Below are 19072 nucleotides of genomic sequence, written 5' to 3'. Positions count from 1 at the left end.
GGCCCCGGGGCCGGACCGTTGCTCGGGCGGACCTCGGCGAGGACGCTCAGCCGTCGCCCTGAGGCCGCGCTGCTTCCCCTCCAGGGCCTCGCGGGCGCCCGGCCATGCGGCGACCCTCCCGGCGCCGAGAGGACCGCCCCCGGCTGCAGGCGCCCCTCGGGCCGGCGCGCGTCCCCGCAGGCGCAGGTGAACGCCGGCGCTGAGCCGGGCCATGCCCACCAGGGCCCCAGCGCCGCGGCCCTCGGGGGGCGGCATGCTCCGGGGGCGGCCCGCCGAGGGAACCCCGGGCCCGGCGCCCGAGGAGCGGCCCGCCCAGGCCAAAGCGCTGACCCCCCGGCCGCCCGCGCGGCCCCGGCTGCAGCGCGCCCTCTCCCTGGATGACCGGGGCTGGCGGCGGCGGCGTGTGCGCAGCGGCCAGGAGGACCTGGCTGCCCCGAACGGGGCCAGTCCGAGCAGGGGCCCGGGCCCGGCCGCGAGCCCCGCGCCCCTGCCCGCCGGCCGCCCCGCGCCCTGCCTCAGCGGCTCCCTGCAGGAAATCCCTGCCTGGCGCCCGGCCCGCGGCGGCCGCCCCTGCTCCTGGGCCAGCGGCTCGGGCGGCAGCTCCCCGGGGCTGCCCAGCCTGCGGCCCCCGCGCCCGCCCTCGGCCGGGGACTTGGAGCTGGCGCGGGCCCACAGCAGCCCGCTGGCCTGTGACGACCACTCCCTGTCCACCAAGTCCTTCAGCCTGCTGGCGCCCATCCGCACCAAAGACGTCCGCAGCAGGTAGGGGCGCTGCCCAGAGACGCGGGAGACGGGGCTCCTCCAGGGGCACCAGCGGGCATCTTCCCGGGACCCACGCTTCCCGGCCCGGGGCCCAGCATCGGCCGCCAGACCAGCGTGCTGTCCAGGCCTGTTCCCCAAGGCACCCTGCCGTGGCCGCGTGGCCTGTGGGGTGGGCGGGAGGGGAGCAGGTGCACTGGGAGCCCCCCACGTCCCATCCAGATGACCCGGGCAGTGGAGCCTGGCCTCTGGGAGCCTGGGCAGGACCCCACTGCCTCCCAGCTCAAAGCGCCCCGGTAATCCTGGGCTGGCGGCTACATCATGCCAGCCTCCGCCTTCACGTGGCCTCCCTGTATGCTGAGTGGATTTGAGAGTCAGGGAGAGAGCTTCCGTCCAGTGGTTCACCCCCCAAAAGGCTGCAGTGACAGACAGGGCCGGTCCAAAGCCGGGAGCTCCGTCCTGGCCTCCCACGGGTGCATGAGCCCAAACACTTGGACCGCCCGCTGCTGCCTTCCCAGGCCACAGACCAGAGCTGCTTGGAAAGTGGGGCAGCTGGGACTCGAACTGGTGCCCATATGGGATGCCACAGCTCAGCATACTGCATCCCAGCAAACCCCCTCTGTTCACCGCTAATTAGGGGGACAGTGATGGGCATGTTGTTGTAGGACCTGGGGGTCCAGGTGCTCTGAGGGCAGAGTGAAGGCGGCCTGCGTAGCTCCCCTGGCGCAGGGGGCGGCCTTGGCTGGGCACTGACCCCGGGAGGGGCCCCCCAGCCACCCCAATGCCTGTCCCTTCTCAGGAGCTACCTGGAGGGGAGCCTGCTGGCCAGTGGGGCCCTACTGGGCGCCGAGGAACTGGCACGATACTTCCCAGACCGCAGCCTGGCCCTGTTCGTGGCTACCTGGAACATGCAGGGCCAAAAGGTGAGGCCCCGGGCCCGGCCAGACCACGCATGCAAGCATATGCATGCACACCTGCCCCAGCTGTGTACCCTACACGCCTGTGTGCACGGTACCTACGCACTGCACACGGAACCCCATGCACGGCACCGGGACGGGGGCTGCAGGTGCTCAGGCCTGGGGGGGGAACAGACCGCCCGGAAAGCCAGGCTGTGTGTCCGCTGCCTGGCGGCTCCGTGGGGCCACGGGGTGGTGGACCAGCTGCCCACGCTGTCCCCAGGAGCTCCCGCCCAGCCTGGATGAGCTGCTGCTGCCCACAGAGGCCGACTACACGCAGGACCTGTATGTGGTCGGCGTCCAGGAGGGCTGCTCCGACAGGTGGGTGCTGGCGGGCGTGGGGTGGTTGTTCTGTGGACGACCCGGGTTCTCCATCCTCCCACCGAGCTGGGTCTGCCTGGGGAGTGGTGCTGAGCCCGGCCCCCGTGAGGGGAAGGAGACCATGTCTGGGGCTTCCTCTGCTGTGCCCACAGGCGGGAGTGGGAGACGCGCCTGCAGGAGACGCTGGGCCCACGCTACGTGCTGCTGTCCTCGGCGGCCCACGGCGTGCTGTACATGTCCCTGTTCATCCGCAGGGACCTCATCTGGTTCTGCTCAGGTGGGCGCCTGCGCCCCGCATCTAACCGCGCCCCGCGTCTAACCTGCCCCGCGTCTAACCTGCGCCCCACGTCTAACCTGCGCCCCGCGTCTAACCTGCGCCCCGCGTCTAACCTGCCCCACGTCTAACCTGCGCCCCGCATCTAACCTGCCCCGTCCTTCCTCCCCCTCCATGCCTGCACCCCGCGTCTAACCGCGCCCCGCGTCTAACCTGCGCCCCGCGTCTAACCTGCCCCGTCCTTCCTCCCCCTCCATGCCTGCGCCCCGCGTCTAACCTGCGCCCCGCGTCTAACCTGCCCCACGTCTAACCTGCGCCCCGCATCTAACCTGCCCCGTCCTTCCTCCCCCTCCATGCCTGCGCCCCGCGTCTAACCGCGCCCCGCGTCTAACCTGCGCCCCGCGTCTAACCTGCCCCGTCCTTCCTCCCCCTCCATGCCTGCGCCCCGCGTCTAACCTGCCCCGCGTCTAACCTGCGCCCCGCGTCTAACCTGCCCCGTCCTTCCTCCCCCTCCGCGTCTGAGCCCCACTCCCCCTGCCCGCCCGCAGAGGTGGAGTGCTCCACGGTGACCACACGCATCGTGTCGCAGATCAAGACCAAGGGGGCTCTGGGCGTGGGCTTCACCTTCTTCGGCACCTCCTTCCTCTTCATCACCTCGCACTTTACCTGTGAGTCGGGTTCGGGGGCTCCCGCAGGGGCGGCCCGGGCGGCAGGGGACTCTCCCTGCAGACATCCGCTTTCCGTAGCCGGTGACGGGAAGGTGGCCGAGCGGCTGCTGGACTACAGCAGAACAGTGCAGGCCCTGGCCTTGCCCAGGAACGTACCGGACACCAACCCCTACCACTCCAGTGCCGGTGAGGCTGCCGCCCCGCCCCGGGACACCCCTGCACCTGGCCGTGACTTGGGGAGACTTCATTCCGGCTCCCTCAGTGCCCCTGCCCCACGTCACCCCTGCCCCTGCCCCAGGACACCCCTGTACCTGGCTGTGACTTAGGAAGGACCCAGCCCAGCCCCGTCACCCCTGCACCTGCCCCACGTCACCCCTGCACCTGGCCATGACTTGGGAAGGCCCCAGCCCGGCCCCCTCAGTGCCCGGCCCCCTCAGTGCCCCCTGCCCTGGTACCACAGGTGATGTCACCACACGCTTCGACCAGGTCTTCTGGTTTGGCGACTTCAACTTCCGTCTGAGTGGTGGCCGCGTGGCCGTGGAGGCTGCCCTGAAGCAGGACCTGCAGGTGGACGTGGGGGCGCTGCTGCAGCAGGACCAGCTCACGCGTGAGATGGAGAAAGGTTAGGCCGGGTCACTCGGGACAGGGTCCACCTTGAGCTGGCCCACGCCGGTCTTAACCAGTCTGGGCGACCTCACAGGGTCCATCTTCAAGGGCTTCCAGGAGGCGGCGATCCACTTCCTGCCGTCGTACAAGTTCGATGTTGGGAAGGACACCTATGACAGCACGTCCAAGCAGCGGACGCCTTCGTACACGGTACAGCCTGGCCGCCTCGCCTGGCCCTGGCGTGGAGGGGTGCTGGTACAGGGCCCAGGCCTAGCCATTCCCCCCCCCCCCCGCAGGACCGGGTGCTGTTCCGTAGCCGGCACAAGGGTGACATCTGCCCCGTGAGGTACTCAACCTGCCCCGGCATCAAGACGTCCGACCACCGCCCCGTGTACGCGCTCTTCCGGGTCCGGGTGCGGCCTGGCCGGGACAAGTGAGTCGGCACGGGCTGGTGGGTCTCACATATGGCCCAGAGCCAGGGGCGGGAGGGCAGTGACAAAGCCTTCACTCCTGGCTTTGTCAGAGGTGCAGAGTGACGGAGAGGGACACTGGGCCAGGAGCTGTGGGGTGGCAGGGCTCAGCAGGCGCTGTGGGTGCTCCGGGATGGGCTACAGCATGGCGCCAGGCCAGGCTGAGGGCTCTCTGGCCTGCAGCATCCCGCTGGCCGCTGGCAAGTTCGACCGGGAGCTCTACCTGCTGGGCATCAAGCGGCGGATCTCCAAGGAGGCGCAGCGGCAGCAGGCGCTCCAGGCCCGCAACTCGAGCGCCGTCTGCGCCGTGTCCTGAGCTTGCCAGGCCGCCCGGGGCAGCACCTGACCAGAGGCCAGCCATCCTGGGACCACCCGCTCTCCCCACCACGCCCATGGCCGGCCCTCTCCTCCCCTCCCCACAGGCCGGTTGGGCACTACAAGGGAGCACCTCCATGCCAGTCCAGGGCAGGGCCTGCACGCCATGCTGGGCACCCACTCCGGCCTCAGGCTCTTGAGGCCGTCGGCATCACCGCTCACGGCCCTGACTGCGTGTGGAGCCCAGAATGTTCAGATGGCGCTTAGATATTTATTTTTCCATATTTATATTTTTGAATAAATGCATATATTGAATGTAGACTCCTGCTGGCCACACTGGGTCTCGGAGGGAAGCTGGGTGCTCTTCTGGTGTCAGCTGGGCCTGCCCAGGGCCACAGGCTGGGGTACTGCCCAACCGCCGAGGGGTGGTGGGCCCTGTGTGAGCTGGCCAGTCCCCAGGAAGTGACTGTGGAATCCAATCTTTGTGTCGCCCACTGGCAGGGAGTCCTGTGTGGGTGGGGCTGTGCTGCAGGGCGGGGACGCGTGTGTTCAGAGGCCCTGGTTCCCAGCTGGCTGCCAAGGACTGCTTAGCAGCGCTGCTCAGCAGTCTGGCTCTTCTGTCGTCAAAGCCTCCGCATGGAGACTCCTTGGCAGCCTGTGGCAGCGTGGCACCATGCCCACCCCAACACCTGTCACCCACAGGCCTTGGCTGCCATGGCACCCACACACACGCCCAGAGGTGCACCACCAGCAGCTCTAGGTCACCCCAGGAGGGTGTCATGTCCTCCCTGACCCCGGCGCTCACAGGGTACAGATGCGGGTGTCCCAGGTGACACTGCCCACTGCCCCTCACACCTGCTCCTATGCCCAGCCTGGCCACTTCTGTGGCCAAAGGTTCAGGAGGCAGCTTGGCCAGGACACAGACACCCGTCCCCCACAGGCTCACTGACTGGCCGCAGCCCCAGGCCTGTGGTGGTCCTAGGGGACTTTGGGAAGCCCACCACCTGCCCAGCTCCCAAGGCTGCAGGGCTGCCCAACTGGCCCTGGGCCCACAGTCACACCTCCCAGCCATCCAGCTTTGCTCCAGCCACACATCAGCCGTCTGTCACACCCTCCTCTCTGGGCACACACCTGGCATACAGATGGCAACGCCACTGCTCGTGACCAAAGCTCCCCACGCCTCCCTCCACCTGGGTCAAGAACACGCTTGTCGGGCCCGGCGCGGTGGCGCAGTGGTTAAGGTCCTTGCCTTGTACGCCCGTGATCCCATATGGGCGCCGGTTCTGTCCCGGCAGCACCGCTTCCCTTCCAGCTCCCTGCCTGTGGCTCGGGAAAGCAGTCGAGGACAGCCCAAAGCTTTGGGACCCTGCACCCGCGTGGGAGACCCGGAAGAGGCTCCTGGCTTTGGATCGGCATAGTATTGGCCGTTGCGCTCACTTAGGGAGTGAATCATCGGACGGAAGATCTTCCTCTCTGTCTCTCCTCTCTGTATATCCGCCTTTCCAATAAAAAAATAATAAAAATAAATCTTTAAAAAAAAAAAGAACACGCTTGTCAGAGGTATCACTTTATCACCACACACGAGCAGCACCCGTGGCTGTCCTAGTCCGGCCAGTCCCAGTGTCCCGTGGCTGCCCCAGGACTGGCAGCCCAGCGTGCAGCCCAGGCTGTCAGGAAAGGCTCGGGCAGCGGGTGGGGCTCCCGTGCCAAGTCTGCCAGCCCGGCAGCTGCGCCCTGTGGCTCTGTGCTCTGCCGGGCCCCACCAGTACTCACACCCGCGCCACAGCAGCCACAAGGCTGGGTGGGGGGCCCTGGGCACCACGGCAGAGCCACATGCCTTCATGCCATGTCCGCAGCGGTGCCAGGAGAGCATTCACACCGGGCCAAGAGCTCTAGCGGAAAAGCCGGAAGGTCCTGGGCAGGCGCCCGTCCTTGCTGGCCAGCGCCGCCTGGATGTGCTCATAGGGGGGCAAGTCGCGCAGGTCGCCCAGGGCGGCCACCGCTGGCTTCCCTCGCAGCATCGTGGACGCCACTCTCCTGATGTCCTCCGGCTTCACTTTGCCTGGCACGGGACACAGACGACATCGGCTCCGTGAGCCTGTGCCCGCACGGCCCCAAGGGCAGCCGCGTAGATGGGAGGGCAAAGGAGGCCATGCTGCCACACTCGAGAACCCAGGAGGGAAACCAAGGGCAGGAGGGGCCGCCGACAGGTGACACCGAGGGACCCCGAGTGCCCCCTCGGTGGGCAAGCTCATGTGGTCACGACCTTCCCAGAGCCCAGTGCTACAGTGCAACCCTGCTGCCCCCCCACCTGGGCACCTGCCGACCCCCACTGAGCTGACTCCAGGAGCCCAGTAGACACCACAGCCACTGCCAGGCCCCCACAGAGCCCGTCACCGGGCACCCCCCACAGGGCCTCGCACGTCCACGGCACTCACGGATGAGCTCACACAGCTCGTGCGGCAGCTTCCTGGAGTGTGTAGCCAGCACCTGCCGGCCCACGTCCTCGAAGATGACCGGCCGTGACTCCAGATTCATCATCAGCATTGACCTCAGCTGCGTCTTGGCTCGCTCAAGCTCCACCTGAGGGGACAGCCCCACGTGGCCCTCAGCGACCCTGGCCCCACGCTCGGCTCCACGGGCCCTCAGCATCCCCGGCCCCACGCTCGGATCCACGCTCGGCCCCAGGGGGCCCTCAGCAACCCCAGCCCCACGCCCGCCCCCACGGGGCCCTCAGCAACCCCAGCCCCACGCCCGCCCCCACGGGGCCCTCAGCGACCCCGGCCCCACGCCCAGCCCAACGTGGCCCTCAGCGACCCCGGCCCCACGCTCGGCCCCACGGGGCCCTCAGCATCCCCGGCCCCACACCCAGCCCCACGGGGCCCTCAGCGACCCCAGCCCCACGCTCGGCCCCACCACCCCAAGCTCCAACGCAGCTGGACGGTGCCTGAGCTCTGATGGTTCCTGACCCTAACGGCCCTAACACCTGACGGCTCTCAGCCCTGCACCCCGGCCTCCAGCCGCAGGCTCCAAGCCACGCAACCGACTCCCATAGGTGAGGGAGTTCTCCCTAGGACTCTGACAGGATACCCAATTCTCTTTTTTTCTTCCATTATTTGGAAGGCTGAGTGGAGAGACTGATCGAGTTTCCATCCGCTGGTCCACTCGCGGACGGCTGCAGTGTCTGGGGCTGGATCAGACTCAGCCAGGAGCCCCACCCGGGGGTCCCCGAGTCCTCAGGCCATCCCCCACTGCTCTCCCAGGAGTGGTCACACTGCAGCAGTCACGACCAGAGCTGGCACCCGTGTGGGGTGCCTGTGTCACAGGCAGAGGCTGTGTGCCCCTGTGCCAAAGCCATTCTGGGACCCCTGCACTGCAGCCACCTGCAGCCCCGGGAGGGCACAGGAAGTGAGCCATGGCACTGCATGGGGGCAGATGTCCAGGCGGCAGCTGCACAAGTCCCAGTTGGCCCACTTCTGGCCTGGGCGAGCAATGGACGGCGCCCATGCGGGAGGCCCACATGGAGGTTCCAGCCTCACATGCCCTCTGCTCCCCGCTGGGCCAGGCACCTGGGGAGTGGGCAGCAGGAGTGCACAGCTCCTACCCTCTCAGGCATACACAATGTCAACTGGCTCTAACGGGGGAACAAAAAACCAACAGCAAACCCAGGCCAGGACGGCCGGGAGGCATCCAGGGCATGGCTCTCACAGGCAGGTCAGGAATGGCCAAGGCTGCACCCGCTCCCCCAGCCCGCACGGCACCCCCCACCGGGGCCAAGGCTGCACCTGCTCCCCCAGCCTGCACGGCACCCCCCGCCCACACAGCACCCCCACCGGGGCCAAGGCTGCACCCGCTCCCCCAGCCCACACAGCACCCTTCGCCGGGGCCAAGGCTGCACCCGCTCTCCCAGCCCGCACGGCACCCCCCGCCCACACAGCACCCCCACCGGGGCCAAGGCTGCACCCGCTCCCCCAGCCTGCACGGCACCCCCCGCCCACACAGCACCCCCACCGGGGCCAAGGCTGCACCCGCTCCCCCAGCCTGCACGGCACCCCCCGCCCACACAGCACCCCCAGCCCACCGGGGCCAAGGCTGCACCCGCTCCCCTAGCCCACACAGCACTCTTCGCCGGGGCCAAGGCTGCACCCGCTCCCCCCGCCCACACAGCACCCCCACCGGGGCCAAGGCTGCACCCGCTCCCCTAGCCCGCACGGCAGCCCCTGCCAGGGCCTCGCTCACCGCGTCCACTGAGCCGCCCATCAGGATGAACTCTTGGGTGAGGATCTCCACCATCTCCCGGACCTGCCGAGCACAGCGAGTGGGGTAAGCCCACGGCCTGTCCTGGAGCCAGCGCCCAGCGTGGGGCTGGGGAGACACGCACCTGCCTCGGGTCGGTGCTGGCGTGAATGCACAACAGGCCCGTGTCCTCGTAGCTGTGATGGAAGGAGGTGGCACTGTACATCCAGTGGTGCCTGGAGAGGACACGGAGCTGCTGGGTCCAAAGGATGCCCAGGTGGGGCTGAGGGGCCGCGGGGCCCAGGGGAGGCCCAGGTGGGGCTGAGGGGCCGCGGGGCCCAGGGGAGGCCCAGGTGGGGCTGAGGGGCCGCGGGGCCCAGGGGAGGCCCGGGTGGGGCTGAGGGGCCGCGGGGCCCAGGGGAGGCCCGGCCGTGAGGATTGAGGGCGACAGGAAGCTACCTGTTGAGCACGTTGAGGTAGAGCCTGGAGAACATGCCCTTGCCAGGCCCGCCGGCCGAGAACGAGCCGCCGCCACCCATCATCATGTTGAGCACGGCGAACGGGATGAAGTCGTCCTCCTGCAGGGCAGGCCGAGGGGGCTAGGACGGGTCCACACGCCGGCCCCGCCCTCCCCACCCGCCCCCACTCACCAAGAAGGAGCAGCTCTCGAGCCCCAGCACGACGTGCGTGAGCTCGGGCATCGGCGTCGGGCCCAGGCTCACGTTGGACATGTCCCTGTCCAGCTGCAGAGAGGACGGGCGTCAGGCTTCGGCCCCAGGCCCGGCCGAGGCGGCCAGCAGGGAGCGGGGCCTGCAGCACCGGGAGGGGCCGCTGACCCGTCCCGTTACCTTGACGATGCCCCCAGTGTACTGCGCCACCGATCTGTCCACGTCCACGGCCTCGGCCACCCCCCAGGCCGGCTGGGCGCCAAGCAGGTGCTTCCTGGCACACTGCACCAGGTGCTCGTGCTCCACGCCCACGCCGGCCAGCACCATGCGGCTGGGTGCGTAGTAGGTGCGCAGGTAGGAGTGCAGCGCCTCGCGGTCCATCTTCGCCAAGTTCTCGGGGGGGCAGAAACGGCGCAGGCCAACCGTGTTCTCCCTGTAGGCGGCCTGGCACAAGCGGACGCATGCGTGATGGGCAGGCTGAGCCCACGCCCCGGTGCCTGGGGGCCGCAGCAGCCACATTCCCCCCCGGGAAACACAAACGGGGGTTGCTGCAGACGGGCCCGAGGCCGCCGCAGGCCCTACCTCGTGGATCATCTCTGTGAGAAGCGGCTCCGGGTCCGGCCGCATGTTGAGGTCTTCCAGCTCAAACTGCACAGCCATGCGTGCCCGCTCCAGCTCCTCCTCTGCGGGGAAGCCCAGGGGGACGTGCTGCAGGCTCGGAAGCGCAGAAGCCCAGCCCTCCTCGGCCCCAAGCCCCCGTGCTGGCCCAGGCCTGGGCACACCGAGCGGGCCGGGAGCACCTGCCCAGCGCGGGCGGGGACCAGGGCCTCGCAGGTCAGCTCTGCCAGCAAGCAGCTGGAAAAGCTTCCCTGGCTCCCGGGACGACGTGTCCACTCTGCGTGTGGAGTCAGGCCCCATGCGAAGGGGCTCAGAAGACAGGCTTATGAGCGGCAATGCCGCGGACGGGACCGGGAACACGGTGAGGGGACGCCAGGCACGGCCCCCACGCACACTCACTTCCGGGTGCAGCTACATGACACTGTAGATGCACGGGGAAGGGTGGACGGCGAGCGAGCGCCCTGGCCGCTCCTGATGGGCACTCGGCGCTGCCACCCCAAGGCCAAGGAAGGGACCGGAGACGCGACTCGGACACCCCACACCACGTGGGCCAGGACTGCCAGCACTCCCAGCTGGAGCACCAGAGGCAGGTGTGGGAGGGTCACCCAGGCTCTGAGCCCAGCTCCTCGGCGCTCCAGCTCTGCCCCGGCCCCCCAGCACCTGAGCCGTACCCGTGAGCCGGGGGTGCAGGACCACCTCGGCCAGCAGCTCCACCACTGTGTCCAGGCCTCTGCTGTCCGCAGATACAGCATACATGGTGGTGTCCCTGGAAGACAGAGGAGGCGTGCTGGGGGCTGGCGGGAAGGACCCCCGACCCCTCCGCTCCAAACCCCAGCCCCGGGCCTACACCCCGTCACTCCCGACTCCAAGGTCAGCCGTGGGCAGGCCTGGGGCCCTGTCTGTCCCCACCAGTGTGGGCAGCAGGGCACGCTGCGCGTGGGAGCTGTGTACCTGGACGTCTGGCAGTCACAGATGCCACCATGTCTCTCCAGCGTGAGCAGGATCTCGTCCTTGCTGCTGAAACGCGCCGTGGACTAGCCACGCGAAGGGGGCACGATGAAGACCGAGTGAGAAGGCGGCTCGAGACCAACGCCTCTGCTCGCAGGACACGCGGGCCTTTCCCTCCCGAGTCCCACAGCACGCTGGCCACCTCACCACTGCCTGAGAACAGACTCAGACTGTCCCCGGGGCCGCTGCTGGGCGCTGGTTCGAGTCCCGGCTGCTCCACTTCCCACCCAGCTCCCGGCTCGTGGCCTGGGAAGGCAGTGGGGGGTGGTCCACGACCTCCCGCACCCACGTGGGAGACCCAGACGGACCTCCTGCCCCCCCCACCGGCTCCAGCCTGACCATCTGGGGAGTGACCCGGCAGATGGAAGACCTCCACGGCAACACTGACCGAAAATGCTAGCTTCTCCAGGAAGTGAGCGATCCCGCCGAGGTGCTTGGCTTCGTACCTGGAGCCTGAATTGATCAGAACTGCAAATGCGAAGGGAGCAGGTTAGAGGGCAGGCGGCGGGCCGCGTCCAGCAGCCATCAGGGCGCGTCCAGCAGCCATCAGGGCGCGTCCAGCAGCCATCAGGCCGCAAAGCCCCAGGCTGGCCAACGGCGCCCATCCACCCACCCTGGCCTTCTCCCCGGGGCTGCCCCTGCCCACCACTCACTTCCCACGGTACAGAACTGTCCGAACTTGTTCTGGGAGGCCACGCGCAGCCCGTCGTCCAGCGTGGTGACCTTGGTCTCGAACTTCTCCTGCCCGCCCACGGTGGCGAACACGGGCGTGGGGACGCCGGGCAGGGGCGAGGACAGCGGGACGGCCGCAGAGCCCGGGCCGCTGCTGAAGCGCCGGCGGCCCGGGGCGGCCCACCTGCAAGGCCGGACGCGCGGGCAGCGGTCAGTGCGCGAGCGGCCGCCCGGGGCCCGGGGCCGAGCGGACGACGGCACGGGGCGCCCGGCCGGGCGGGCCGCGGCCCCCGGCCCCGACCCACGCGCGGCAGCCGGGGCCCGAGCCCCCTCCGCGGGCCGCCCGCCCGGCCCCGGGGCTCACCTCGGCCCCCGGCGCGCCGAGCCGCGCACCAGCCGCGCCGCCGCCAGCACCAGCCGCGCCATCTTGCGTCGCCGCCCAGCGCTTCTGTGGTCACTTCCGCCGGCGCGGCGTTCGGAGCGGCGGAAGGGGCGGCCGGAGGCTCGGGGCGGCGGACGGCGGGGGCCGCGGGGCGCGCGGGGCCGGGACCCGGGGGCCGCTGCTGCCGCGCTGAGGCCCGGCCCGCGGCCATGGCCGGCTACCCGCGCCGCCCGGGCGCGCCCCCGTTGTCCCGGGCCCGGAGCCTGGTCATTCCCGACGGTGAGGGGAGCTGGCCGAGGCCGGGGAGCGGGGCCGGGGCCGGGAAGCGGGGCCGGGGCCGGGGAGCGGGGCCGAGCAGGGGAGCGGGGCCGAGCAGGGGAGCGGGGCCGAGGCCGGGGAGCGGGGCTGGGGAGCGGGGCCGGGCAGGGGAGCGGGGCCGGGGCCGGGGAGCGGGGCCGGGGAGCGGGGCCGAGCAGGGGAGCGGGGCCGAGCAGGGGAGCGGGGCCGGGGAGCGGGGCCGAGCAGGGGAGCGGGGCCGGGGAGCGGGGCCGAGCAGGGGAGCGGGGCCGGGGCCGAGCAGGGGAGCGGGGCCGGGGCCGGGAAGCGGGGGCCGGGGCCGGGGAGCGGGGCCGAGCAGGGGAGCGGGGCCGGGCAGGGGAGCGGGGCCGAGCAGGGGAGCGGGGCCGGGCAGGGGAGCGGGGCCGGGGCCGGGGAGCGGGGCCGAGCAGGGGAGCGGGGCCGAGGCCGGGGAGCGGGGCTGGGGAGCGGGCCGGAGCAGGGGAGCGGGCTCTGGGAGCGGGGCCGGGGCCGGGGCTGGGGAGCGGGGCCGGGGCCGGGGCCGGAGCAGGGGAACGGGACCAGGGAGTCGGGGGTCGGGGAAGCGCGGCCGGGGAGCCGGCCTGGGCTGCAGAGAAGGGCCAGGGAGCTGGCCGGAGCAGGGGAGTGGGCCGGGGCGCTCGCTCGCCCGCCCAGCCTGCAGGGTCCGCGGTGAGGTCGCTCTCCATTGTCCCTTCCAGCTCCCGCGTTCTATGAGCGCCGGTCTTGTCTCCCCCAGCTAGACTGTGAGCGCCCCCGAGGCAGGGAGTTGGACTCCCACCTCCTCGGCATCCGGCCCACGTTTATGTGCTATGTGCCCAGCCCAGTGCTGGCCTCGGTGGGGGATACAGGTGAGCCGGGGGAGCCGAGGGAACCCCCTGGCCTCGCCCCGGCCGCCCACCAGGAGCTCAGCGTCGGTCTCGGGGAGCCCCTCTCCCCGTTTCCATCCAGCGTGGTCAGTGCCCGGGGCAGGGGAGGAACCCTGGTCCCGCAGATGACCTGCAGGCGGAGGGTCTCCGGGGACTGGGCCCGTTCCCTGTGGCTGCGTGCCCAGGTCTGGGCCAGAGGGGTATGCCCGCCCAGGTTGGCGAGGCCCCTGTGCTGCAGACCCCAGCCCTGCTGGTGGAGTGACAGCGTCTCTTCGCAGATTTCGGCTGTGCAAAGGGAAGGGGTACCAAGCCAGGCCCCCTGGGGGCCCGGGACGCCCGCTTTGGAGGTAGAGTAGCTCGGTAATCACTTCTCTTTCTCTCCACCTGACACTGAGCCAGGTGCCGGCTGCTGCCTGGCCTTCCGGGGAACCGGGCTGGGTGGGGGGACCCTGCCGGGGCTGCTTTTCCCGGTGTGCTAACAGAGGTGGGAGATCAGATGGAGCGTACCAGAGCGGCGGCTGCCAGGTTGCGGGGCACCAGGCCACCTGGGCAGCTAGCAGCCCCTCCTCCTCGGGCGTGCCTGTGGCGTGGCCAGGGTGCAGGGCCGAGGGCTGAGGCAGATCCGGGTGGTGCTCCCTGCAGTCGGCTCCTGCTGGGGCCAGCTAACCCTCCTGCGCTGGGCCCTGGGTAGAGGTGACCTGGAGGACTCCTTCGGCTCAGCCTTGGGGACCTTGGACGTGTCGTGTCTGTCCTTCCAGATGACAAGCCGGAAGACGCTGAAGAGCCTAACCCGTTCTCCTTCAAGGAGTTCCTGAAAAGCAAGAGTGCTGGCCTGTCCGCGGAGCACGCCGGCCGAGCGCACCCACAGGTGCAGCCGAGCCCTGGCTGGCGGGGCGGGCTTCGGAGCACGCCGCTTCGCTCCTGCGCTTGTGGCACCCTGTTCCGGGAGGCTAGGGGAGGCTTGCGGGTGCGAGGGCCCCGGGGGCAGCTGTCCAGGCTGGGGCAGTCCCAGGGGGGTCGGAGGCTGCCGGGTTAGCCGCTGCCTTCTCCGCCGTCTGCAGGAAGCCTCGCGGCACACGTTGGGGTTCCGGCATACACACCCTGCCCCCCAGGCCACGGGGTACGGGCTGGAGTACTCGCAGCCGTTCTTTGAAGACCCGACGGGCGCCGGAGACCTGCTCGAGGAGGAGGACGACGACGATGGCTGGAGCGGGGCCTACCTGCCATCCACCGTGGAGCAGACCCACACCTCGAGGGTCCCGGGCAGCGGGTCGCCCTGCAGCACGTACCTGTCCTTCCTGTCCGCCCCGTCTGAGCTGGCGGGGCCTGAGTCGCTGCCCCCGTGGACACTGAGCGACACCGAGTCACGGGTCTCTCCACCATCCCCTGCGGGGAGTCCTGGCACCGACTTCGCAGCCCCCGGAGAGTCGCTGGGCGACAGGCACCTGCGGACGCTGCAAATGAGTTACGAAGCTGTAAGTGCTGCCTGGGCCGTGGCTCCGAGGAGACTGCCAGGGCTGGCTGCCTTCCCCCGTGGAAGTCTCGGCCTGAGGACCATGCCTGGCAGGCGCTGTAGCCTGTCTCAGCCACACACAGAGTGAAGTTGGGGCATTGGCGGGCTGCCGCTCCGGAAAGGCCTGCCCGGTCTGTCCCCGTGAGAAGTGCCTCGAGGTGGTGCCTGGCAGCCAGAGGCTCCTGCCCATTGGGAAGGTCCAGGCAGGTGCACTGGTGTCACTGCCAAGACGTGGTGGGTGCACTGCAGCCTCCTGCTTGCACAGACGCTCACCCTGGCAGGCAGCAGGGTCTCGGGCTCCCTGCGGGGAGCAGGAACTGGTACATGAGGGACCCCCGTCTGGCTCGCTGCCCCGGAACCGTGCGCCCTGCAGAGCGTGCCGCTGTCTGATGGGCGTCTCTCTCTGCAGTTGAAGGAAGAGAACTGCAGGCTGAGGAGGAAGCTCAGTGAGGTGCAGAACTTCTCTGAGACTCAGACAGAGATGTACGTAGGCCCTCGGCCGTTCCCGGGGCTCGGGGACTGGGCGGGCAGCTCCCCCGGCCAGCCAGGAGGTGTACGTAGGCCCTCGGCCATTCCCGGGGCTCGGGGACTGGGCGGGCAGCTCCCCCGGCCAGCCAGGAAGTGTACATAGGCCCTCGGCCGTTCCCGGGGCTCGGGGACTGGGCGGGCAGCTCCCCCGGCCAGCCAGGAAGTGTACGTAGGCCCTCGGCCGTTCCCGGGGCTCGGGGACCTGGGCGGGCAGCTCCCCCGGCCAGCCAGGCGCTGCCCTTCCACCCCGCCGGGGGCACACCCGAATGCAGTGCCCATCAGGCGCATCCCTGGAGCAATGGGATGGTGGCCAGCTGGTTACCGACCAACTGTCCTGGCGCAGGGTGAGGACACTTGAACGGAAGTTAGAGGCCAAGATGGTCAAGGAAGAAAGTGACTTCCATGACCTGGAGTCGGTGGTGCAGCAGGTGGAACAGAACCTGGAAGTCATGACGGTCAGAGGCCCTGCCCCGGGTGCAGGGGGAGAGAGCCCCGGGCTGGAGCTGGTCAGAGCCCCGGGTGGGGGTGCAGGGGAGAGAGCCCCGAGCTGGAGCTGGTCAGAGCTGCGGGTGGGGGTGCAGGGGGAGAGAGCCCCGGGCTGGAGCTGGTCAGAGCCCTGGGGTGGGGGTGCAGGGGAGAGAGCCCCGGGTGGGGGTGCAGGGGAGAGAGCCCCGGGCTGGAGCTGGTCAGAGCCCTGGGGTGGGGGTGCAGGGGAGAGAGCCCCGGGTGGGGGTGCAGGGGAGAGAGCCCCGGGCTGGAGCTGGTCAGAGCTGCGGGTGGGGGTGCAGGGGGAGAGAGCCCCGGGCTGGAGCTGGTCAGAGCCCCGGGTGGGGGTGCAGGGGAGAGAGCCCCGAGCTGGAGCTGGTCAGAGCTGCGGGTGGGGGTGCAGGGGGAGAGCCCTGGGTGGTGATGCTGTCTGTTTTATTCTGGGTGACAGAAGCGGGCTGTCAAAGCAGAGAACAGTGTCCTGAGGCTGAAGCAGGAAGTGAACTTGCTGCAGGTAATTGGAGATGGTGGCTGCGTTTCCTCCATCTGAGTGTGTTCCAGAAGGACCTTTTGGGAGTCAGCCTGGCCCCCTGGGTCCCCAGTGGCAACTAAGTGTGCCTCCTGATGCTGGCACGTGGGGAGGGTCCCCTACCCTGCTCACACGCCCTGGAGGCAGGTCGGGGTCCCTGTCACACGGGCCCAGAGGGCTGTTCTCTGCCCCCTGCCTTCTTCATAAAGGCAGTCTCCCGCTTGCTGGGGACACCGTGGTGCCTGGGCCGGGTGCTTCCCCAAGGGAGCTGCAGTACGGAGCCCCTGCCGCTGGTGGGGGCAGGCTGCTCAGCGGTGCCCCTCCCCCAGGCTCAGGTCTCCAACTACAAGCGTGAGAACGAGGCCCTGCGTTCCGGCCAGGGCGCCAGCCTCGCCGTGGTGAAGCAGAACACGGATGTGGCCCTGCAGAACCTGCGCGTGGTCATGAGCAGTGCACACGCCTCCATCAAGTGAGCGTGGGGTCCTAAATCTCACGGGGAGCCCCTCTGTCCAGTGAGCGCGGGGACGGGGTTCTGAACCTGGGCAGTGCACACGCCTCCATCAAGTGAGCACGGGGTCCTAAATCTCACGGGGAGCCCCTCTGTCCAGTGAGCGCGGGGACGGGGTTCTGAACCTGGGCAGTGCACACGCCTCCATCAAGTGAGCACGGGGTCCTAAATCTCACGGGGAGCCCCTCCGTCCAGTGAGCGCGGGGACGGGGTTCTGAACCTGGGCAGCGCTCATGCCTCCATCAAGTGAGCACGGGGTGAGGGTGGGAGGGCGTGGGATCCTGGACCTGGGCAGTGCTCCCCTCCAAGTGAGCAGGCGCCGGGGTGGGCGGGGGGAGGTTGGCATGCTAACGGCTCCAGATGCTGACAGGTGGCCGACTTTGACTGCAGATCCATCTTTGGGGTCACCCCCTCAGTGCCTCCAGCAGCCTGGAGCTGCGTGGGAGTTTGCATCCAGGCATACGCCCTCAGCAGTATTTCCCCACTGCACCAGGGCTCCGGGCACAGTGCTACTGGCCCCTGTAATCCATCGGGGCCACATCCCCCAAGGCCCCGGCTCATGTCAGCCTCACCCTGCTGCCACCTTGCTGCCTTCAGCCAGAGGCCAGGACCTTCCATGCCCCACTCCACTAGGCAGTGGTGTCTCTGGGCCATGGTGTCCCCTTCTCCCAGCACTTGACCGTTGTTGGACAGGGTCAGCTCTCCCACCTGCTGGGTCCCACTGCAATGGCCAGAGAGCTGCCTGCCAGGGGCACATGCGGGCGACAGGGACATGAGCCCCCCGGGTGTCCTGACAGCTTCACGGGCCTGCTGACCTGGGCAGCAGAGGTCCCTGCCCTGCCCGTCCCCTTGCTGTGCCGCCGCTGTGGCACTCCTAACATACTTTTCTGTTCAGGCAGCTGGTGTCTGGTGCGGAAACACTGAATCTTGTCGCTGAGATCCTCAAGTCCATAGACAGGATCTCGGAGGTCCAGGAGGACGATGCGAGCTGACCAGGCCTGGCAGCCGGGCGCCACGGCGGGCCACGTGCTCTTCCCTGCTGGCGCTGGAAAGCCCGCTCAGCTACTGGAAGATTTTTGTAAAAGCCAATAATTTTTTTTTTAATTGCTAAACATGACAACTGGGGTTCTGTGGTGTCTTTCCGTGCCTTGCCCAGAGCGTGGGCGCTGGCCGGGTTCCAGACTGCGTCCCTGGCAGAGGCAGGCAGCTCAGCACCCGCTCCTTCCTGTCCGACCTGTGTCCCCCAGGATAGCCGTGCCTTTCTGCCCGACACGTGTCCCTCTGGGCACCTGTGCCTTTCTGACCAACCCATATCCCTGGGGGCTGGGAGCGCCCATGCCTGTCTGCCTGACCTGTGTCCTGTGCTGGTGGCTGGGGTGTGAGCAGTGCTGGACATACTGTGCCCTGAGCTCGCTCCAGGTCACTGGGACTGGGGGTGTGCAGCCTTTGGGCCGCATGTGCTCGCTGCCCAGGGACAGTGGGATCAACACTACCTCCGTCTGGCTGCTGTTCGAAGATGTTATTTTTTCAAGTGGATGACCGCCCCACTCCTTGCTGTGAACAGCTGCTGGTTGCAATAAATCCTGATGTTCATGTGTGTCGTCCTCTGTTCTTGCACGGGGCATCCTGAAGGTGATGAGGCTGGCATCTTGGCCTTGATGAGACGCTCCCCAGCTGAGGGCAAAGCAGAGGGTGAGGATTCCCAGGTGCCCGGGCCAAGCCCTGGGGTGTGCCATGGTGGCCCCTCGGCAGCTGAGCCACCGGGCTGGGTCCCCTGTCCCTGCAGGCCACAGCACAGGGCGGCCAGCGTTCGCAGCACCTTGGCCAGGTGGTTGTGGCAGCACGCTGGTGGTCTGGTCATGTTTCTAATCTTGTGTGGCATCACAGACGACACGACACCAAGAAGCACCACCCCTGCTCGCTGGCGTGTCGCTTCTTCCTGTGGAAGCCCTTAGACCAGCTGCCAGGACAAGCTGACCGCCAACCTGGCACTCGGTCTAAAACACAGATCCACGGCCAGCTGAGGTCAGCATCAGACACACACAGGCCCATGGCTGCCAGGCCAGGCCCACGGGCACCAAGGGAGGGTGCACACAGGCCCACGGGCACCAAGGGAGGGTTCCAGGGCAGACCCACGGGCACCAAGGGAGGGTGCCAGGTCCACGGGCACCAAGGGAAGGTGCACACAGGCCCACTGCTGCCAGGCCAGGCCCACGGGCACCAAGGGAAAGGGCAGGGCAGCTGCAGGGATGGCAGGCCTGGGCTGGGCAGGTCTCCAGGTTCCTCTGACCTGCGTGGGAGATCCCATGGCTACAAGCAGCCACAGCCCTGGGAACAGCCTGTGGTAGGCTGGCTTTTGAGGCATTTGTTT

General features: G+C 68.9%; 3 protein-coding genes and 1 non-coding gene across 7 annotated transcripts; 2 read left to right on the top strand and 2 right to left on the bottom strand.

The window, feature by feature from the left end:
• The first annotated feature begins 253 nt into the window (after window positions 1–253).
• On the top strand, window positions 254–4769 carry INPP5E (inositol polyphosphate-5-phosphatase E). Its single transcript, XM_041004631.1, has 10 exons — window positions 254–762; window positions 1559–1682; window positions 1939–2036; window positions 2189–2313; window positions 2859–2978; window positions 3057–3164; window positions 3439–3600; window positions 3679–3794; window positions 3881–4017; window positions 4238–4769. Exons 1-10 carry the CDS (start codon window positions 254–256, stop codon window positions 4368–4370), a joined length of 1632 nt encoding a protein of 543 aa, XP_040860565.1. The 3' UTR covers window positions 4371–4769.
• Window positions 4770–5926: 1157 nt separating this feature from the next.
• PMPCA (peptidase, mitochondrial processing subunit alpha) lies at window positions 5927–11997 on the bottom strand. The gene is made up of 13 exons (XM_041004404.1): window positions 11936–11997; window positions 11553–11755; window positions 11288–11367; window positions 10843–10925; window positions 10563–10657; window positions 9856–9956; window positions 9454–9717; window positions 9256–9348; window positions 9065–9183; window positions 8751–8841; window positions 8609–8671; window positions 6808–6952; window positions 5927–6431 (listed from the first exon to the last, which is right to left on the bottom strand). The coding sequence occupies exons 1-13, from the start codon at window positions 11995–11997 to the stop codon at window positions 6262–6264; spliced, it is 1569 nt and encodes a 522-aa protein (XP_040860338.1). The 3' UTR covers window positions 5927–6261.
• Window positions 11998–12157: 160 nt separating this feature from the next.
• On the top strand, window positions 12158–18294 carry ENTR1 (endosome associated trafficking regulator 1). Of its 4 annotated transcripts, XM_041004405.1 has the most exons (10): window positions 12162–12232; window positions 12970–13119; window positions 13416–13484; window positions 13896–14005; window positions 14199–14612; window positions 15060–15133; window positions 15522–15633; window positions 16116–16178; window positions 16523–16662; window positions 17597–18294. In XM_041004405.1, exons 1-10 carry the CDS (start codon window positions 12163–12165, stop codon window positions 17691–17693), a joined length of 1299 nt encoding a protein of 432 aa, XP_040860339.1. In that variant the 5' UTR covers window position 12162; the 3' UTR covers window positions 17694–18294. The 4 variants fall into 4 exon arrangements, with proteins under 4 accessions (XP_040860341.1, XP_040860339.1, XP_040860340.1 ...); XM_041004407.1 differs by lacking the exon at window positions 12970–13119 and having other exon boundaries at window positions 12158–12232; XM_041004406.1 differs by lacking the exon at window positions 13416–13484.
• Window positions 18295–18919: 625 nt separating this feature from the next.
• LOC121145162 lies at window positions 18920–19043 on the bottom strand. The gene has a single exon (XR_005881959.1). It is a non-coding gene; the product is annotated as a small nucleolar RNA SNORA44 (small nucleolar RNA).
• Between the last annotated feature and the right edge of the window lie 29 nt (window positions 19044–19072).

This window comes from Ochotona curzoniae, unplaced genomic scaffold (genome assembly GCF_017591425.1).
Source record: "Ochotona curzoniae isolate NIBS_2020 unplaced genomic scaffold, NIBS_Ocur_1.0 scaffold_3208, whole genome shotgun sequence".
Taxonomy (NCBI): Eukaryota; Metazoa; Chordata; class Mammalia; order Lagomorpha; family Ochotonidae; genus Ochotona; species Ochotona curzoniae.
This window is presented reverse-complemented; position numbering and strand designations above follow the sequence as displayed.

Bases quoted from the DNA above. Each gene is read 5' to 3' on its own strand.
- ENTR1 (XM_041004405.1), top strand. From the start codon at position 12,163: ATGGCCGGCTACCCGCGCCGCCCGGGCGCGCCCCCGTTGTCCCGGGCC. The intron at 13,485-13,895 runs GTAGAGTAGCTC...CTGTCCTTCCAG, and splicing joins CCGGGACGCCCGCTTTGGAG to ATGACAAGCCGGAAGACGCT. The intron at 14,613-15,059 runs GTAAGTGCTGCC...CTCTCTCTGCAG, and splicing joins TGCAAATGAGTTACGAAGCT to TTGAAGGAAGAGAACTGCAG.
- PMPCA (XM_041004404.1), bottom strand. From the start codon at position 11,997: ATGGCGCGGCTGGTGCTGGCGGCGGCGCGGCTGGTGCGCGGCTCGGCG. The intron at 10,658-10,842 runs GTACACAGCTCC...TCTGTCTTCCAG, and splicing joins TGTGACTGCCAGACGTCCAG to GGACACCACCATGTATGCTG. The intron at 9,349-9,453 runs GTAACGGGACGG...TCCTCTCTGCAG, and splicing joins ACACTGGGGGCATCGTCAAG to CTGGACAGGGACATGTCCAA.
- INPP5E (XM_041004631.1), top strand. From the start codon at position 254: ATGCTCCGGGGGCGGCCCGCCGAGGGAACCCCGGGCCCGGCGCCCGAG. The intron at 2,979-3,056 runs GTGAGTCGGGTT...CGCTTTCCGTAG, and splicing joins CATCACCTCGCACTTTACCT to CCGGTGACGGGAAGGTGGCC. The intron at 3,601-3,678 runs GTTAGGCCGGGT...GCGACCTCACAG, and splicing joins CACGCGTGAGATGGAGAAAG to GGTCCATCTTCAAGGGCTTC.